The sequence below is a fragment of the Ammospiza nelsoni genome, chromosome 29 (genome assembly GCF_027579445.1).
Source record: "Ammospiza nelsoni isolate bAmmNel1 chromosome 29, bAmmNel1.pri, whole genome shotgun sequence".
Lineage (NCBI taxonomy): Eukaryota > Metazoa > Chordata > Aves > Passeriformes > Passerellidae > Ammospiza > Ammospiza nelsoni.
In genome coordinates, this window is record NC_080661.1 from 2009494 (window position 1) to 2030554 (window position 21061).

At 51.7% G+C, this 21061-nt stretch overlaps 1 protein-coding gene across 1 annotated transcript; it reads right to left on the reverse strand.

The window, feature by feature from the left end:
• Positions 1-19325: 19325 nt before the first annotated feature.
• LOC132085162 (olfactory receptor 14A16-like) lies at positions 19326-20297 on the reverse strand. Its single transcript, XM_059490535.1, has one exon. It carries the CDS (start codon positions 20256-20258, stop codon positions 19326-19328), a length of 933 nt encoding a protein of 310 aa, XP_059346518.1. The 5' UTR covers positions 20259-20297.
• Positions 20298-21061: the final 764 nt, after the last annotated feature.

The window sequence follows — 21061 nt, forward strand, 5'->3', positions numbered from 1 at the left end:
ATAGATTCAGTCACTCCCACTCCCAGTTACCCCCAGCATGGGGTCCCAGTTCTCCCCAGCATTGTTCCTTTTGTTCCCAGTGATCACCAGTGTGCTTACAGATACTCCCAGTATATTCCAGTTGCCCTCAGCATGTCCATGGTCCTTTCCATACTCCCCAGTGATCCCAGGAATCTACTTGTTATCCCAGTATCATCTCAGTCATGCCCAGTATATCCCAGTTGCCTCCAGCATGCATCCAGTAATTCCCAGTTCCTCCAGTTTGCTTGTAGCATGATCCCAGTTTCTTAGTTGCTCCCAGTAGCCCAAAGTGTGATCCCAGTTGCTCCTTTTCAACACCAATATGAGCCCAGTAACCTCCAGTATGATCCTTATCACATCCCAGCACTCCCAGTATGGTTCCAGTATAATCACAGTTACTTACAGTCATTCACAGTGATTGGTCAAGTATGGTCCCAGTTGCCTCCAGCTGGATCAACCCAGTCAGCCCCAGTATGAAGCCATTTGCTTCCAACACGCTTCCAGTTGCTCCCAGTCACCCCCAGTATGGGGGATGATGTGCATGATGTGTTCCCAGTCACTCTCAGATGCTTCCAGTATTAGTCCAGTCCCTCCCAGTATGATCCAGAGATGACCCCAGTGTGCTCCCAGTCACTGCCAGTATGAACCAGTTGTACCCCATATGGTTCCAGTTGCTCCGTTTCACCCTCACTTTTGTTCCAGTCACTCCCAGTCTCTCTCAGTGTACCCCAGTTCCTTCCAGCACATTCCCAGCCACTCCAAGTTCCTTCCAGCATGATCCCATTTTCTCACAACCACTCCCAGTCAGCCTCATGTAGTGGCACTCACTGCCAGTATGATCCCAGTCACCTCCAGCATGATCCCAGTTCATCCCAGTATAGGCCCAGTGGCTTCCAATCACCCCCAACATACACCCAGTCACTCCCAGTTCCTCTCAGTTGCTCCTTGCATGATCCCAGTTGCTCACAGCTGCTCCTGGTCACCCTCAGAATGATCCCAGTCACTCCCAGTATATCCCATCTGTCCCCAATATGGTCTCAATTGCCCCTCACAGGCTCCTACTGTATCCCAGTATGATCCCAGTATGATCCCAGCATGATCCCAGTATGATCCCAGTCTCCCTCAGTGTGATCTCAGTCTGCCCCAGCATGGGCTCAGCTGCTCCCAGTACAATCCCTGTGGCATCCCAGTACAATCCCAGTCACTGAAGGTGTTGATCTTTGCCATCCCTGAAGGTCCCTTTTGGTCCTGAAACAGACTTGCAGAATCCTGAAACAAAGAACTGCTGAAGAAAAATCACTAATAACTATTAAAAGAAATCCCTTGATATTTACCAAACAATATTGAGAAAATTTCTGGAATGCCTTGGGCACTGTCCTTAATTGAATCACTTGGGCTGAGTCTGACTCAGTGGCTTTCCAGTACTTTGAGCTGGTAGCTCTGCCCACCTTCCACAGAACAGTGCCCCGGGCCCGGGTAGTGGGATCAAAGCCCCAAACCCGGCGGTGGGCAGGCCAAACAGCCCAGACCTGGCCTGCAGGGCGGGGTCTTTGTTCTCACAGCCCACCCCCACCGTGCTGCCAGTGCCTTGGCAACAGGAGTGACCAAACGCTTTGTCCCTCTCCCCCCAGAACCACCAGTGCACACCGGCAGCTGGGAAGGAGAAGCTTTCCCAGGGATCTCCCTCCCGGATCTGCAGGTCTTCTTTCCCCAGAAAAAGTGAGCGATGCTCGCTCTCCAACACCCCCACCCCTAATCCCATGATTCAAATTCCAGTGTTCCTGTTTTCTGCTCCTCAACATCACTCCCATCCCCTCCAGGCTTGTGGCCAGAGGCAGCGCCTCTGGGAGCCAAATCCCCCACGCCGCTGGCGCACGTGAGGGGAGTCAGGCACCCCAAATCCCAGCGGGAAGCCCCTGACCAAACGTGAATCAGCCTGTGAAAAACGTTGTGTCCCAGAAAAACACTGAGTTTGAAAGTTTTCAGCTGGGAGGCACCGGCTGTATACAAATGAGCCGTGCCTCCCCTGAGGGACAGGCCAGCGTCCCCTTCTTCTCTCCCAGCTCCCACCACAGGGGTGTTATAAATAAGAAGCTTGACTGGGCCAATATTCAAGCAGCAATCAATTCATTAATTAATATGGTAAAGTATGAGCAATACAGCAATGGGTACAGTGGGGGAAGTTTTCCCTCCAGCTGCACACTGATAGTTGAGGCTTACAGGTGTTTATAGGGGTACTCATAAGCTTTCTCAGCCGTTTCTATTCCAAATTTTTATGTCAAAATTTCATACCTTTTGTGATTTAGTTTTTCTCAGGATGTATCCCAGAAAGGAGTTTCCACAGATGGTGGTGGTTCGGTTTCTGAAAGAAGGAAGAAATCTCCCAGATGCTGTGGTCCAGATTCCAGATGTGGGTCCACCTTTTAGTTGCAGAGACTATAAATCTCATAACAGTGATGTCCAGCTTCCCTTGGCTGAAACTATTAATCCTTGAGTTGATATTCATCTTCCTTTCTCAAGCTGCTTTTCACTGTTTTGTTAAAGTGTGAGATAAGCATGTTTCTTTTTATATATATTCTGAAGCTATCGTTTCAAAGATCCTTATTACAATCAATATTCTAAAATTACACTTCAAAAGGTTATTATTGCCAAACTCTTTCAGGCTTAACTACAAGCATAAAGTTCTTGTCAAAAAGCAACATCCTTAAAGCTTTAATTCAAATGCTCCTAAATCAACTTAAGACTTTTTGAGGTTAATTACAAACAAAAGATACGTTCCAAGGCCTTCTTCTGTGCTTTACTTTCCTCAGTAATTATTAAAATTCATCATTATAACTGTCCCATGGTCGGTTTCCACACATATTACAATCACAAATACCACGTTGCCTGTATGTACCTGACACGAAACACAGCTTTGTATTTCACAGGGGGGCACAGGGACAGCTCCTGTGAGAAGCTGCTGGAAGCTTCCACCGTGTCTGGCACAGCCAAATTCCTGGTGGCTTCAAAGATGGACCTGCTGCTGGCAAAGGCTGGGCCAGTTACAAATGGTGGCAATGCCTCTGTGATAAAACAGATTTAAAAAGAAATCAAAATAGAGATTGTGGCGCAGTTTTAACTCCAGTCAGAGGAGAACAGAGGGAGAACATGTGAGAAGAACAACTCAGCAGACATCAAGGTCAGTGCAGAAGGAGGGGCAGGAGGTGCTCCAGGCCCTGGAGACCCAGGCACCCTGCAGGAGAGCCATGGAGAGAGGGGCCCTGCTCCCAGGCTGGAGCAGGCTGTCCCTGGAGGAATGCACCCCCTGGAAGAGTGACCCATGCCGCAGCAGTTTGGGAAGGACTGGTGTCCCTGGCATGGACTCACACTGCAGCAGTTTGCAGAGGGCTGCTGCCCCTGAAATGGACTCACATGGGAGAAGCTCCTGCAGAACTGTCTCCCTTGGGAGGGACCCACGGTGCAGCAGGGGAACCACCCCTCTCCCTGAGCAGGGGCAGAAGCCATGGCTGATGAACTGACCATAACCCCCATTCCCTGTCTCCCTGCACTGCTGGGGTGGGAGGCAGAGCTGGAAGGAGGGAGGCGAGTGGCTTATTTTATTTCCCCTTTTTCTGCTCTGATTTTGTTAGTAGTAAATGAATTTCACATCTCTAAGCTAAGCCTGTTTTTCCCAGGACAGTATTTGATGAGTGATCTTGCCCAGTCCTTATCTTAACCCATGAATCCTTTATTAAATTCTCTTTGTCCAGCTGCAGAGGGGAGTGAGTGAGCAGCCCACATGGATGCCTGGCATTTGGCCTGGGTCAACCCACGACACCTTGGTACCACAGGGTCACAATGGACCCTTGGTTCTATGGGGTCTCATTGGTTCCATCAGGCCCTGCAGGGCCACTTCATTCAACAAGGCCCCAAAGTTTCACAGTGGTCTCCAGGATTCCATGAGGGCCTGCAATGTCAAAATGGACCTTTGGATCCCTGGGGGCCCACGGTGTCAGAATGGGCTCTTTTGGGTCTGACAGCTTCACAATGGCCCCTCGGTTCCATGTGTCCTGCGCTGTTCCATGAATCCTTAGTTCCATGGGGTCCTGTTGTGTCACAATGGTCTCCTTGGTTTCATGGTGCCACACTTGCCATAATTTCCATGGTATCCCAAGTGCCCTTGGATCCCAAAAGGCCCCAGAGTGTGACAATGGCCCCTTGCTTCCATGACGCCCTGTAGTGTCACAATGGTGTCCATGATTCCCTCAGGCCCTGCACTGTCCCCATGGGCAGTTGGTTCAATGGAATTCCACAATGTCACCACAGCCCCTTGGTTGCACAGAGCCCCACTGTGTCACCGTGGTCTCTTTGCTTCCAAGTTCAGAAGTGCCAGAATGACCCTTTGGTTCCATCAGGCCTTGAGGTTTCAAAATGGTCTCCATGGTTTCATGAGTACCCCCTGTGTCACAAGAGACTCTTGGTTCCCTGAAGTTCTCCAGTGTCACAATGGGAACTTGGTTCCACAAGGTTTGGTAGAGTCCCAATTGACTCCCTGGTTCCATGAAGCCCTGGTGTGTCACAGTGCCCATGGTTTCATGAGTGTCCATGGTGTCACCACAGTCTCCTTGGATCTCCAGTATCACCATGGTCTCCTTGGATCCCCAGTATCACCATGGTCTCCTTGGTACCATCCAGGCCTTGTAACAAGAGATAGGGAGCCATTTTGTGCCTTAGATGAAAGGCTGCAGAACTCATGGTTGTGAGGCTGTGTCACTGATTAGAAACAAAAACCACCTGAATCTGAACACGAAATATCATCTCAAGTACCTTCAATCTCAGCCTCGACAGAGGTAGAAAATACAAACAGAGATTCCCCAGTAAATCAAAAACAGGGACCATATTTGGAATGCAGGCAAAATGCATTCAAGTGCATTCGAATGCACTCGATATGATGGGGAGGTGATGATCCCCTATTCCAAGAGTGAACTTAAGAAGGGCTGACTATTGAAGGAACTGCAGAGAACCACAATATAAGAAAAGCTGGTGCCATAGGTAATTCTGGGATAGGGAGACCAGAAAGCAAGAGCAGATGAACCAGTGCAGTCACCACCAAGAAGATCACGTTCACACGCTGTGGGCAGCAACCCCCTCAGGCCGTGTCACCATCCCCTGGTACAAGGGGGGGTCACAATGGTTCGTTTCACTGATCTCAGGGTGCAAAGACACACAGCAGGGCACTTTCAGTATTAACCAAAACAAATACACCTTTTAGTGAGTGCCCACAGCAGATGCAGCACAAGGATTAGAATTGGGATAAAGGATAGAGAGACAGAGAAAAGGAGGGGGGGAATAGCTGCCAACAGAGAGATTAAATCTTTGTGGTCCAGCCAATAGATCCGTCTGGTCACATCGGGGAGAGTCTCAAAGCCTTTGGTTAACTCAGGGCTCTTTTATTATCTACTGCCAGGAGGGGAGCAGGACGGCACATGGAGGAACAGTGGAGAATAAATCCATTGGGAACAGGTACAGACAGTCCAGTTCTGAACAGCACAAACCGGTGCCAGCAGTGAGTGGGGCCCGTTGTTTCAGGACTGGTTCCTAAGGGAAACCTCCTGCTTCCCATGGCAGACATCCAGCTCCGGTCAGGCCAGCACCCCGCGGTTAGAATTTGAAGGGTCTCAGTCTCAGTCTTTGGGGAGGGCTTCAATCTCCGTCCTTGACAGCGGCTGTGAGGCAGATGAGGGATCTTTGGACCGTCTCTTACAGACTGACATCGCAAAACATAAAAATAATTATTCATCTCCCCTTAAAAGAATTAACTGAATTAATAAAATTATAATTATTTTTCTTATTTATAGTATTATTATTCTAAATTTGTATTACCAAATTTGAATGTTTTTATTAAAAAACCCATACCATTTTAGAAAGCAAAAAATTTATTGGTCACTGGTTCTAAGTAACATGATTCCCTTTGTGATAAATAGGTATGATTCGTGCTGATAGAAATTGAAACAGTAATCAATATTGATACAATAATTAATATTTGAGAATAATAAAACAGTTAATAGTTAAAAGTTGTAATGCCAAAGAAGAGAGGGAAAGGAGGGGTTCCACCCACCCCCCCTTCTCAGCAGATGTTCTCAAGGACCACAGGAAAGAAGCTGAAGATAAAGTTGCTAAAAATGACCAAGAACCTGGTTGGGTCCAAGAAAATGCTAATTATAAGGGACTTATTGCTTTGATATGTAGACGCAGTGATATGTTAGTCTTGGCTTACATTGTACTGGCTTGGTGCGCATGTGTAACCCAAAGGTGAATTAAAGGACAACGAAGAAGACTACAGGGCCTTCATCAGTGACGACCCCCAGAGACTTGTGCGACCACCAAACCGAGTGGTGGCGCATGCGTGGTAAAGGTGGTAATAAAGGCGGAGACAGAAATGGGACGAACTGAAAATAGGAGGAGATGGCATTGACACATGACATATAGGGGTTACTTTTACTTGGCAAGCTTGTACATGAAGTGGCAAAGGTCATTGAACCCTGCCCTCCATACCCCGCGGTAGTTTTTGCTTATGCGCTAATTTTGGAACCAAGTTATCCCTTATTTTAATCGAATTATATTGTATCCAATTTTATATTTTTCATCTTAATTATTTCATTAAAATTGTTACTACTTTTAATATTGTTTGTTTTTTTTTAATGATGGGATAATTGGACAAACATACCACCTTCATTAATTCACTGTCCAGTGCGGCTCTTGATTTCTTCTTTATGCTAATTAGAACCATTTTAAATCCTTTTGTCATCTTTTTTATCATTTTCACAGACAGAGTAAAAAAGGCCACTTTGGGGTCCATGGAGACATTTCTGGGGATCATTTGGGGCAGTTCAGGGTCTGGGAGGGAATTCAGAGAGAACTTGAGGGTCTGGGGGACACTTGCAGGAGCCGGGTGGGCACTTGGAGGTGCACTCAGGGATTCTGAGGGACAGTTCGGGGTCCGGAGCAGCACCCGGGGGTCCAGGGTTGCCCTTGGAGATCAGGGAGGGGAATTTGGGGCCCGTCGGGGTCCGGGCGGGTCCCTGGGAGGCTCTGACGGGGATCTGTGGGGCGCGGGGGTGATGGCAGTTGTAAGCGCGGGTCTAATGCAGTTTAACGGGGCCGCGGAGCATCACGGGAGTTCGAGACGCAGCTGCAATGGCTCTCAGTGGAAGCGCGGGGCATGACGGGAGATGAAGTCCCGGCTGGAACAGGGCTGGATATGCGCCGCAGAGCATGATGGGAGCCGTAGTCCCGGAAGTGGCTCCAATGCTTTGTTTGGAAGTCCGGGAAGGCTCTTCGGGGAGACTCCTGGGTCCGAGCCGCGACTTGAGATCCTGGGGGGAACGTAAGCGGTTCAAAAGAACTTGCGAGGAGTTCGAGGACCTCTAATAAGGCTCTTTAGGGTGCGGGGCACGGCAGGAGTTTTAGGCACAGGACTGTGTTCTGAGGGGCTCTGGGGCCGCGTGGGTGGAGAGGAGATGAATTCCCAGAAGTGGCTGTATCGGGCATCTATGGGGTCGGGAGCACTGAGGGGATCCGGGGACGCTTTTTGGGGGTCCCGAATGGGCGCTGAGGGGGCGCTGAGGGATCCTGGAGGGTCTGGGGGATACTTAAGGGACAAAGAGGCGGCGGATCCTGGATGTTCTGTGGAGCGCGGGGCATGACGGGCGTTGTAGTCCCGGCTCCAATGGGGCTCAATTGGGCCGCGGAGCATGACGGGAGTTGTGGCTACCGTAGGCACCGGCCCCGAGTCTCCGATCTCTGGCGCTGATTGGCTTCGAGAGATGACGGGCGGGAGTCTCGGCAAATGGGATGTGGCAAAGGCGGGAACGGCCCCTTCAACCTGTCCAGTCCCTCCCATTACAGCCCAGTTCATCCCGAGTACAGACCAGTACAACCCCAGTACAGCTCAGTTCATCCCAAGTAAAGGCCAGTACAATCCCAGTGCCCTTCCAGTCCCTCCCAGTACAGCCCTGTCCCTCCCAATAACCCTGAGTTTATTCCCAGTCCCTTCCAGTTCCCTCCAGTGTCATCCACAGGATGCCCCAGTGTCCCCAGTCTTCTCCACAATGGCCCCAGTGTCTCCAGTATGTCCCAGTTTGCCCCAGTGTCACTCTCAGTATGTCCCAGTGTCTCCCACAGGGTTCCCAGTGTTCCCCAGTTTGTCCCAGTCCTCCCCAGTGCTTCCAAGGACAGTTTCATTTCTCACAGTGGCCGTGGCAGCCAAACCCAGCAGTGGGGTCAGTGCAGTACCCATGGCCACAGCCCCTTGCAGGGGCCCAGTGCAGCTTGGGCTGATGATCCACCCTCACAGCTTGCCCGGGGCAGCTCTGCAGTGCCTTTGGTGGCACCTGGGGCTGGCACACACCTGAGCACTGGGTCTGTTTGCACTGGGGAAACTCAGCAGTTTGAGATTGCTGCAAAAAGTACAGAAAGGGAAAACCCCTCAGGCTGGGTGCAGCCAGCTGTGCAAGCACAGCAGGGCCCAGGGCAGTGAGGACAGACAGGATGGGGCTGGGCAATGTGGAGCAAGGTTGTCCACACTGGGTCAGAGCTCCAAGCACAGCTTCTGTGAGCAGACTGGAGCTGCTGAGGAGAGACCCTGGTTCAATGTCAATCACAGAATGCTGCAATCACCTCTGCTCTAAAGAGAAATTTAATAAAAGACACCCTTTAAAATAGGAATGTGTATTTTATTACTGCTCTTTGAAATCTTTCTCCATGACTGGACTAGGAAAACTTTAATGACCCTCTCAGGGCTTTGCTGTTGTTTACTTCAGACTCAGTCCTTGAGAGTGTTTTGAAAAAACTTCTCAAGAACACAAAGTTAAATTTAGACTCCAAATTTTCTTGAACTTTTAATGGGTCCCACTGAGAGACACGACTGGAAAAATGTCCCCAGGTTCCAGTTAGAGCAGAACACTGGAGGCAGTGATGACAGCTGGGGACAAGCAAGGCCAAGGTGTCTCTGGTGCTGACCAATGCTGGATGTGTTTGAGGAATGCAAAGGGCCAAGGCCTGAGCCCCAGCCCCTGGCCAGGCAGATCCTGTCCCTCCCTCCTTGCTCAGGGCTCTTCCCGGGATGGGCACTGGCATGTGGGGATGTGCAATGCCAGGGACAGGAGCATGGGGCGGCCCCTGCCAGGCTGCTGAGCAGGGACAAGGAGGCAATGAGGCCCCAGGCCTGCAAGGGTCACTTGTCCCCTCGTGGCCTCAGGCCCAGGGCCAGCAGCCATGGCCAAAGTGCTGCCCAGGTTGGCTCTGGCAGGGCTGTCTCGCAGCTGCTGCCCATCCCTGTGCCCTGTGCAGCCCAGGCTGTCCCACGGTGTCCCTGCCCTGCGCCTCTGTCCCTGCAGGCTGTCGGCATCCCCCGGCTGCCCCACCTGGCTGGGCCCTTCCTTTGCTGACAGCTCTGCCTCCTGCCTGCCCGTGCCTGCCCACACAGAGCCTGGGGGTGATACCAAAAGGGTTCATTCCATTTTTACCCTGCCTGCGAACTTTCAGCGCATGAACAAGGCATGCAGGGGCTGCTTTCCCAGCAAGGATGGTTGGAAGAGAAGATGAAGACATCTGGCTCAAGGGTGCAGGGATAGAGAAAACAAGGACTGAATCTGGGAACTTGGGGTGGGTTTTATGGAAATGGATAAATTTTAACTCACATTTAGTGACTGTATAGAAGCAACACGCTGGTAGAATTACATGTCCATGTGAAGTTGGGAGTTATCCCTCACTAGAGCTCAGGCCTGAATAAATGACACCCTCTGAAATAGCAAATTCGTGTACAGGGACAAATCAGCTCTGTGCTCAGTGGAGTGGAGACTGAGGACAGCAAAGGAGCCCTGGGAGGGATTGAAGGGAGGTTTCAGAGATGGTGGATCCTTTTGGCATAAAAGAAAACAGACAGAGGGAGAAATAATTAATGCAAAGGGCAGATAGGGAGAGCCAGACAGAACACAAACAGAAAGGAATTTCCCTGCCAGGGCAGGGCTGTGGTGCAGCATGTCCCCCAGCAGGAGCCTGTGTGTGGGCAGGCAGAGGCAGGCAGTCGTGTCCCTCAGTGGGAGCAATTAAAACTACAAGAAAATTTGTAGTCTAAATTTACCTTTGAGTTCTTGAGAAGTTTTTTCAAGACACTCTCAAGGACTGAGTCTGATGTAAACAACACCGAAGCCCTGAGATGGTCATTAAAGTTTTCCTAGTCCAGTTATGGAGAATGATTTCAGAGAGCAGTAATAAAATACACATTCCTATTTTAAAGGGTGTCTTTTATTAAATTTCTCTTTAGAGCAGAGGTGATTGCAGCATTCTGTGATTGATATTGACCCAGGGTCTCTCCTCAGCAGCTCCGGCCTGCTCACAGAAGCCGTTCCTGGAGCTCTGACCCAGTGTGGACAACCTTGCTCCACATTGCCCAGCCCCATCCTGTCTGTCCTCACTGCCCTGGGCCCTGCTGTGCTTGCACAGCTGGCTGCACCCAGCCTAAGTGGGGTTTTCACTTTCTGTACTTTTTGCAGCAATCTCACACTCCTGAGTTTCCCCAGTGCAAACAGACCCAGTGCTCAGGTGTGTGCCAGCCCCAGGTGCCACCAAAGGCACTGCAGAGCTGCCCTGGGCCAGCTGTGAGGGTGGATCATCAGCCCAAGCTGCACTGGGCCCTGCAAGGGGCTGTGGCCATGGGCACTGCACTGACCCCACTGCTGGGTTTGGCTGCCACGGCCACCGTGAGAAATGAAACTGTCCTTGGAAACACTGGGGAGGACTGGGACATACTGGGGAACACTGGGAGCGCTGTGGGAGACACTGGGACACACTGGGAGTGACACTGGGGAGGACTGGGACATACTGCGAGTGATACTAGGGGATACAGGTGCAAACTGAGGACACTGGGGCCATTGCGGGGAAGACTGGGGACACTGGGGCATCCTGTGCATGACACTGGGGGGAAACTGGAAGGGACTGCGAATAAACTCAGGTATACTGGGAGAGACTGGGCTGTACTTGGAGGGAGGGGAGAAGTTTAATGGGCTGTTCCCGCGTTTGCCACATCCCATTTGCCGAGACTCCCGCCCATCACCGCCCGAAGCCAATCAGCGCCAGAGATCGGAGACTCGGGGCCGGTGCCTACGGTAGCCACAACTCCCGTCATGCCCTGCGGCCCAATTGAGCCCCATTGGAGCCGGGACTACAACGCCCGTCATGCCCCGCGCTCCACAGAACATCCAGGATCCGCCTCCCCTTTGTCCCTTAAGTATCCCCCAGACCCTCCAGGATCCCTCAGCGCCCCCTCAGCGCCCATTCGGGACCCCCAAAAAGCGTCCCCGGATCCCCTCAGTGCTCCCGACCCCACAGATGCCCGATAGAGCCACTTCTGGGAATTCATCTCCTCTCCTCCCCCGCAGAGCCCCTCATGACAAGTCCTGTGCCTAAAACTGCTGCCTTGCCCCGCACCCTAAAGAGCCTTATTAGAGGTCCTCGAACTCCTCACAACTTCTCTCAAACCTTTACGTTCCCCCGAGGATCTCAAGTCGCGGCTCAGACGCAGGAGTCTCCCCGAAGAGCCTTCCCGGACCCCCAAACAAAGCGTTGGAGCCACTTCCGGGACTACGGCTCCCATCATGCTCTGCGGCGTATTTCCAGCCCTGTTCCAGCCGGGACTTCATCTCCCGTCATGCCCCGCGCTTCCACTGAGAGCCATTGCAGCTGCGTCTCGAACTCCCGTGATGCTCCGCGGCCCCGTTAAACTGTATTAGACCCACGCTTACAACTGCCATCACCCCCGCGCCCCACAGATCCCCGTCAGAGCCTCCCAGGGGCCCGCCCGGACCCCGACGGGCCCCAAATTCCCCTCCCTGACCTCCAACGGCCACCCTGGACCCCCGGGTGCTACTCCGACCAAGAACTGTCCCTCAGAATCCCTGAGAGCCCCACCAAGTTCCCACCCGGCTCCCCCAGGTGTCTTCCAGACCCTCAAGTTCTCTCTGAATTCTCTCCCCAGACTCAAAACTGCCCCAAATGATCCCCAGAAATGTCACCAGGGACCCCAAAGTGCCTCCCTTGACCCTTTCTGAGAAAAACATGATAAAAAAGGTGACAAAATCACTCAAATATTACTAGTTACCATTAAGAGGAATAAATAAATAGCTAATGGATATTAACGAATGAATGAAGGGAATTGTATTACTTAGAACCAATGACCAATAATTTCTCATTTGCATGCTAACCCCGATGTAATTTGCATGGCAATTTGATTATCCCCTTGTCCAGGTTTAGAGCAAATTTGGGGAAGAATCCCCCAAAAGAGCTCTGGTGGGAAAAGCAGATCCAATTGGCCCCTCCCCACAACTGGTCCAGGAGGAAAAAATACCTCCTTGGAGAAAGGTGGAAAAAAACGTATTGTTTATTAAACAATAAGACCAAAACAATATCAAACAATGATACCCCTTGCCACTCTAAAAGAGATGACAAACTGAGAAAACCCCGGGTTCAAGCAACAGCTCACTCAGTCTCTGATCAGTCCCTCCTTTGCTGGAATTGTCGCAGGCCAGGCCCGGCCCAGTGGGCCACAGGTGCAGCTGCCGGTGCTCTCCTGGGTGTTCAGGCCAGAGCAGTTTCAAGAGGTCCAAAGAAAAAGGAAAAAAAAAACAGTCCAGGGAACCTCTTTGCCTCAGCTAGCTAACACTAACTAAAAAGCAAAAGAAGAGCTCTATCCCGCTGTCTGTCCGCAGACAACACAGTCCAGGAGCAGGAATGTGGGGGAGTGAGTGCAGTGTCTGAAAACAAACTGCGCGCTTCTTCTCTCCCCCCCTTCACTCTCTGGAACACTCTTAAAGGTACAAACCTTATTCAACATAAACAGAATGAGACGACTGGGGATAAAAGCATCATATAGTCAACCCAGGACACCCCTCCTCTTCACCATCCCGGGTGCCATCCTCCAGGAAGCAGCAGGGTGCCACTTGACAAAAAGGGGAATTCCCAACCATCAACAACAGGTAGTTAACAAAAAACTATTAACAACAGGTGATTACAACAAACAGTTAGAACTCCACCCTGGCAGCAACTGGCCCAACCTGTAAACTCGGCAACCTTTTAATAAAATGGGAAACTTCTCTACTCATAACAGAATGACATCACCGAGAGGGTTTTGTGACATCACTGAGGGAGTTGTGCTGTCACACAGCTTCTGTGACATCATAGAGTAGGGTGTGTGGCCATAGAGGAGATCCTGCCATCATAGAGGGTGGCTCTGTGACATGAGAGAATGGGTTGTGACATCACTGGGTGGCTGTGTAACATCATAGAGCAGGCTGTGACATCACAGACCAGATTCTGACATCACATTGTGGCTTTCTGACATCACAGAGTCTTTTGTGACATCACAGTGCAACTGCCTGACATTCCAGGCTGACATCCCAGAGTTGGCTCTGTGATATCACAAGGGTGCTGTGTGACATCACATGTGGCTATGTGACATCAGAGGGGCTGTGTGACATCACAGATGGCTGTGTGACATCACAGGTGCTGTGTGAGGTCACTGGGGAGGTCACTCTGCCCCGGCCCCCCTCACAGTTCCCCCAGAGCAGTCCAACCCTGCTCGTGCACAGCGGGGTCCCCTGTACCCCCAGGTCCCCCCGCACCCGGCCCCACAGCCTCCCCCAGAGGATGTTCCACGAGATCGACCCCAGAGCCTGACACGGGGACGGGGGGATGGGGCCATGGGGGTGGCACAGGGGGACAGGGACCCCCTGGCAGTGTCCCCGTGTCCCCCAGGGCCAGAGCCTGGGCCAGGGCTCCTTCACCCTGTTACGAACGAGGCCTTGAGAGCGCTGAAAAACCCCTGGCAAGGGATCAGCCAAAACCAGATTTAATATTAAGGGACAGCAGCACAAAGTTCCTTGGCAAGAGTCACTCTGCTCCTGACTGGACACTTGAGGCACACCAAGGAAACAAAGGAACAACAAAACCAAACCAAATCCAGGCAATCAAATCCGAAATGAACTGAGAACTGTCCCTGTGTGTGTGACACAAGGACATTGAGGGCAAGGATAAAAGGAATATGGCCAAAGAGCTGAACAGAGTTCAAATTTACAGGACTTGACTTATATCTTAACCTTAACTGATACCTTCAACTTCATAATTTAGCAAAAGAACAGCACTTAAGAGTATTTAACCTAACTTATATCCTATGATTTCATGATTTAACAGTGGAATATCACATAACAATAGCCATCTTACCTTATAACTAATATTAAACTTAATGACTTAGGAAAAAAACAATTCTTAGAAACATTTCAGTTAGCTTAGACTTCGTGGCTTAAACTTCACTTACAGGCCTGACAGACTCAGCTATCCAAGACACTCAAACCCCTCAGAGAGCAGCATTTCTGCCACATTTCCCCAGCACAGGCACTCCTGTGTGCACACAAAGTGTCGGTGCAAGGCACCTGTGAGCAATTCCCCTGAGGGCAGGAAATTCTCACTGTGGATCCTTTGGCATCTCCCCAGCAAAGGGCAAAGGGCCGAGCCTGGAGGAGTGGGGGGATCGGCCCAGGCTCCATCGTTGTTCAGGATCCCCGAGTGCAGCAAACGGGAGAGTTCCCACCTGGGAGAGGCCCCACTCAGAGGGAGTCGCTGGCCCAGGAAAGCTCCAAGGGCTCCTTTTGGAGTGCTGTTTGCAGGGCCCCAAGAGAGGGGCTTCAGTCCCAGCAATGGTTCATCCTGGCCGCACTTGGCATCAGCAGCTTTCTTTGGCAGTGTGAGAACAGGGATGTTGTGCCGCTCAGGGAACACAAACAGGTCCCAGGGCTGCTCCTACAGAAACCAGGGGCTGGTTGGGCAGCAGCAGTGCCTGGAGCAGACAGTGTTTGTGATGAGCTGCAGAGGAGCTGAGCCCAGGGGCTGTTGGCCAAGGCCAAGGCCCAAGGAGCATTTCTCATCTGGCAGGGCCCTCCTGTCCTGGCTGGTCTACCCTCTTTCTCCTTCCACCAATTGGATTTTCTCTCCCACCAGGCCCCTTGGTGAAGAGCCTGGCTCTGTGTTCTCCATCCCCTCCTCACCTGCACTGCCAGGCTGGGATGAGGAGCCCCTCAGCCTTCCCTGCTCCAGGCTGGACCAGCCCAGCTCCCTCAGCCTCTGCTCACAGCCCAAGGGCTCCAGCCCCACCTTGGAGGCCCTTCCCAGACCCTGCTCCAGATGCATGTATCTTTCCTGCCCTGGGGAACCCAAACCAGGCCCCAGTGACCTGGATAATCCCCATCCTTGATGTCCTGGTCACACAGCCCTGGCCCCTTGTCCCCTGTCAGGCTCTGGGGTGGAACATCCTTTGGTGGAGGCTGTGGCTCCAGGTGAGCCGGGGGGATCCCAGGGGACCACGCTGGGCATGAACAGCATTGGACTTGTTGGGAGAAACTGAGAGGGGGAGCTGGGGCAGAGTGACCAACCCAGTGACCTGACACAGCCCTGCTGGGATGTCACACAGCCCCTCTGTGATGTCACAACCAACTCTGTTATGTCAGTCTGCTCTGGAATGTCAGATACCTGCCCTGTGATGTCACAGAGGCAGTCTATAATGGCTTTTTGATGACCTCACATAACCCACTCTGTGATGTCATAGCCCACTCTGTGACCTCATGTTACCAGATGATAAATTGTCTCCACCAGCTGAGCTCACACCTGGAGCTTGTTCTCCAAAACCCCAGGCCTGTGGAAACTACACAATGCCGATTGTGTGGGAAGGGAACTGGAAATTCACCATCCTGAGTGTCCTGCCAGCTCAGCCAGGCCCACTGGAACATTGGGGTTAATGAGCACCAGGGACCACCAGAGACCCCCAGGACAGAAGAATACATGGGTAAAGGGGAGAGGATGATTTTGGGGAAATGATTATCATATGTGTGTTTAGTCCAGGACAATCAAAGAATATGTGTGCAAGATACAGAATATAAACAGAAACTTTCCTGTACTCAGCATGCATGGCTTTGGAAGAAGCTATCCCCGTGCATCCAGCTGAATAAAGAATGCTGCTTCTTTATGCTACATTGGTGTTAAGGAGTTTTCTGGTTTACTGAATTTTTGGTAACACTCCCGCTTCCAAGGAAAGCTCTGTCTGCTGCTGTTCACAAACAGAGAAGGGCTGGTGGCAGATGTGGGGCTCAGAGGCTACCTGGGGCACAGTGACCATGGAATAATCAAGTTTTCAAAGTTCTGTGAAAGAAGGAGAGGCGGGAACAAAACTTCCACACTGGAATTAGGAAGGGCAGACTTTGGCCTGTTTAGGATGCAGATTTGGGGAGTACCAAATCAGGTCATGATTTTTTTAAGAGAAACAGCCCTTAAAAACAAAGGGGTCCAGGAAGGATGGGCACATTTCAAGAAAGTAATCTTAAGGGGGAAGGAGCTGCCTGTCCCAGTGTGGCAAAAGATGAGCTGGTAAGGAAAATGACTGGCGTGGCTGCCCATGGAGCTTTTGTGGGAAGTCAGGGGAAAAAAGAGTGAGCATCACCTTTAGATAGAAAGTCAGACAACTTAGGAATTGTTTAAGGATTTTGTAAGGTCATGCAGAAAGAAAAGTTTTGATGTGAAAGCTAAATTAGAGTTTAAGTAGGACACTTCTGTGAAAAATAATAGAAAATATTTCTATAAATAAATTAATAGCAAACAATGGGATAAGGAGAACCTCTACTCTTTATTGCATACAGTGGAGAAGATAGTAACTAAAGATAAGGTAAAGGCTGATCTACTTAACACCTTGTTTATCTCAATTTTGAATATTAGGACAGGTTGTCCTCAGGACAAGTGTTCTCCTGAGCTGGTAAATAGGCACAGGGAGCAGAACAGCCCCCCTGTAATCCAGGAGGAAGCAGTTGGTGACCTGCTGAGCCACTCAGATGCTCACAGGTATGGGGATTGGATGGGATCCATCCCAGGGGGATGAGGGAGCGGTGGATGAGCTCCCCAAGCTGCTCTCCATCATTTACCATCAGTGCTGGCTCAGCAGGGAGGGCCCAGAGCACTGGAGGTGCCAGTGTGAGCCCATCCCCAAGCAGGGCTGGAAGGAGGATCTGGGGAACTCCAGGACTGTCAGCCTGACTTGGGTGTCCGGCAAGGTTATGGAACAGATCACCCTGAGTGTCACCACAGGGCACCCACAGGATGGCCGAGGGATCAGAGCCAGCCAGAGTGGATTTAGGGGTGGCAGGTCCTGCCTGACCAACCTGGTCTCCTTTTATGACCAGCTGACCCACCTGTGGATGAAGGAAAGGCTGTGGATGTGTCTATCTGGACTCCAGCAGAGCCTTTGACTCTGTCTCTGACAGCATTCCCTGGAAAAGCTGCAGCCCACGGCTTGGGCAGGTTCCCTCCTCGCTGGGAGATTTAGGAGCTGGCTGGAGGCTGGGCCCAGAGAGTGGTGGGGATGGTGCTGCACCCAGCTGGTGTCCAGGCACTGGTGGTGTCCTCCAGGGATCTGTGCTGGGCCCAGTCCTGTTTAATATCTTCACTGATGATCTGAGTGAGGGGATCGAGTCCACCATTCAAAAATTGCAGATGGCACCAAGCTGGATGTGAGTGTGGATCTGCTGGAGGGCAGGACAAGAAGACACAGCCTTAAACTGCACCAGGGGAGGTTTCGGCTGGACAATAGGAAGAAGTTCTTCACAGAATGGATGAGTGGGCATTGGAAGGGGCTGGCCAGGGGGGAGGTGGCAGAGTCACTGTCCCTCTCCAGTGGCACTCAGTGGCATGGTCTGGGTGACAAGGCAGTGTTAGGACATTGGTTGGACTTGATGATCCAAAAGTTTTTTCCAGCCTATTTGATTTTGTCACTCTGTGATGATTGGGACACCCCGGGGCCATTGTGACACTGCAGGGCCTTGTGGAACTAATTGGACCATGGTGACACCGTGCAGCCCCATAGAACCAGGGGTCCGTTGTTGTGCTCCGGGGCCATATGGACCCAGAGAGTGCACTGTGACACTGTGAGTCCTTGTGGGACCACAGAGGCCATTGTGACACTGCAGGGCCTCGAGTAACCAAGGGGTTTCACCATTTTGGCACTGCAAAACCAAGGGCACCATTGGGAGACTCCAGGGCCGAGAGGAGCCAAGGGGCCATTGTGACACTGTGGGGCCTCGTGGAACCAAGGGGACATTGGGAACTGCAGGATCCTGTGTAACCAAGGGGCCACTGTGACATGATGGGGACTCAAGGAATCTGGAATAATGTGACACTGTGTGGCCTCGTGGAAACAAGGAGTCCGTTGTGACGCTGAGGGGACTTCTGGAACCACAGAGACCATGGTGACAGTGTGGGACCTCATACCACAGAGACCATGGTGACAGTGTGGGACCTCATGTGACCATGGGGTCATTGTGACACCATGAGGCCCCATGGAACCAAGGGGCCACTGTGAAACTGTGGCACCAACGAGAACATTGTAACACTGTGAAGCCCCATGGAAACAAGTAGTCCATTGTCACATTTTGGGGCCCCACAGAACCAAGGAGACCATTGTTGCTCTGCATGGCCTCATGGAACAAAGGAGACCAGTGTGACAGTGCAGGGCCTGGTGTAACAAGGAGGCCATTGTGACAATGAGAGGCCCCATGGAACCAAGGACATCTTTGCAGATGACACCAAGCTGGATGTGAGTGTTGATTCTGTGAAAGCATAGGAGGGCTCTTCACAGGGCCCTGGACAGGCTGGATCCAGAACCCAAATCCACCAATGTGAGATTTAGCAAATCCAAGTACCAAGTTCTGCACTTCGGCCACAGCAACCCCTGCAGCACTACAGGCTGGGGACAGAGTGGCTGGACAGCAGCCAGGCAGAAAGGGACCTGCAGGGACTGATGGACAGCAGGCTGGACATGAGCCAGCAGAGTTCCCAGGTGGGCAAGAAGGCCAATGGCTCCTGGCCTGGATCAGGAACGGTGTGGCCCGCAGGACCAGAGCTGATGTGCTCAGCACTGGTCTGCCCCCAGCTCTGCACTTAGACATTGCTGCTGCAGCTCCAGAGAAGGCAACCAAAGGGCATCTCTACAGAAAACTTTGCTGTGAGATCCTTTAGTTCATTTAAAGCCACCAAGAGTGCAGCTCCCCATTGAAATGGGCTGTGGCCACAGGGAAGGTGGAGAGAAACATAATGAGAAATGTCACAAGGAATTACATTTATTTGTAGATAATATGAAAAAAGTAAAACAAAGAAAAAGAACGTCCAAAATGAAAACAAACAGAAGTATCAAAGATTATTTTTATTACATTTATTTGTAGAAATTGGCAAGCATTTCAACGTTTCTGAAAGCATCCAGTCATCATTGTCTGCACTGCAGCCTTGAGCTCCTGGTTCCTCAGGCTGTAGATGAGGGGGTTCAGGGCTGGAGGCACCACCGAGTACAGAACTGACACTGACATATCAAGCGATGGGGAGGAAATGGAGGGGGGCTTCAGCTGAGCAAATGTGCCAGTGCTGATAAACAAGGACACCACAGCAAGGTGAGGGAGGCAGGTGGAAAAGGCTTTGTGCTGTCCCTGCTCAGAGGGGATCCTCAGCACAGCCCTGAAGATCTGCACATAGGAGAAAACAAGGAACACAAAACAGCCAAATGATAAACAAAGACTAACTACAATGAGCCCAAGTTCCCTGAGGTTTGATTGTGAGCAGGAGAGCTTGAGGATCTGAGGGATTTCACAGAAGAATTGGCCCAGGGCATTGCCATGGCACAGGGGCAGGGAAAATGCATTGGCCGTGTGCATGAGAGCATTGAGAAAGGCACTGGCCCAGGGAGCTGCTGCCATGTGGGCACAAGCTCTGCTGCCCAGGAGGGTCCCGTAGTGCAGGGGTTTGCAGATGGACACATAGCGGTCGTAGCACATGATGGTCAGAAGGGAAAACTCTGCTGAGATGAAGAACATAAAGAAAAAGAGCTGAGCAGCACATCCAGTGTAGGAGATGTCCCTGGTGTCCCAGAGGGAATTGTGCATGGCTTTGGGGACAGTGGTGCAGATGGAGCCCAGGTCAGTGAGGGCCAGGTTGAGCAGGAAGAAGAACATGGGTGTGTGCAGGTGGTGGCCGCAGGCTACGGCGCTGATGATGAGGCCGTTGCCCAGGAGGGCAGCCAGGGAGATGCCCAGCAAGAGGCAGAAGTGCAGGAGCTGCAGCTGCCGTGTGTCTGCCAGTGCCAGCAGGAGGAAGTGGCTGATGGAGCTGCTGTTGGACATTTGCAGTGTCTTGGCATGGGGATCTGTAAAAAAAGTAATCATGGAATAATTGGGTTTGGAGAGGACCTTAAATATCCCAGCACAGCTTGGGGGCACATTCCACACACTCCCTACCCAGGGCTCTGCTGCCTGGAGCTGTCCCTGCCAGCAGCTGCTTCCCTGTGCCCAGGGCTGGGCCCTGCCAGTGCTGCCAGAGCTCAGCCCAGTCCTGGGGGCTCAGCTCTGCCCTGCAGCCCCCTCCCAGCTCTGGCATGCCCAGGGACAGCTCTGGACCTGCAGGCTCTGATAGCAACGTCAAAGCAACCCTAAGGAGGCTGGATAAACAAGACAAAATGCAGCTTCTAAGGGGCCCTGTGCTGATTTCTGTCACTGCCTGGTTTAGCAACATCTGAGAAATTTTTTTTTTTCTCATCCTGGACTGCCAGATGAATATCTGTGTGCAATTTCCCATCAAGACAACCCAGAGCAGTACTTTAAAAAAGCAGGATTTTCCCTTTTATGCAGTCCCAGCCTCGCTCCGCTCCCTGCATAATCTACTTGGAAATGTTCTGCAGTTAAATGTCATGCTGGGAGCAGTCCTGAACCATGCAGCATCCTTCCCACACAAGGAGAACACTTCCAAGCCTTACCAGCTATCTCCTCCCAGCCAGATCTTGTCCCCCAATGCTGGAAGCAGCTGCGAGGGCTGGCTGAGAGCTGTCCCTGGCAGGCAGCAGAGTCCCTGCCCCAGCACAGCACCCTGGGCTGCAGGACCCTGCTCTGCAGGACAGCCCTGGGCACCCCTGGCTGCTCTGCACAAGAGA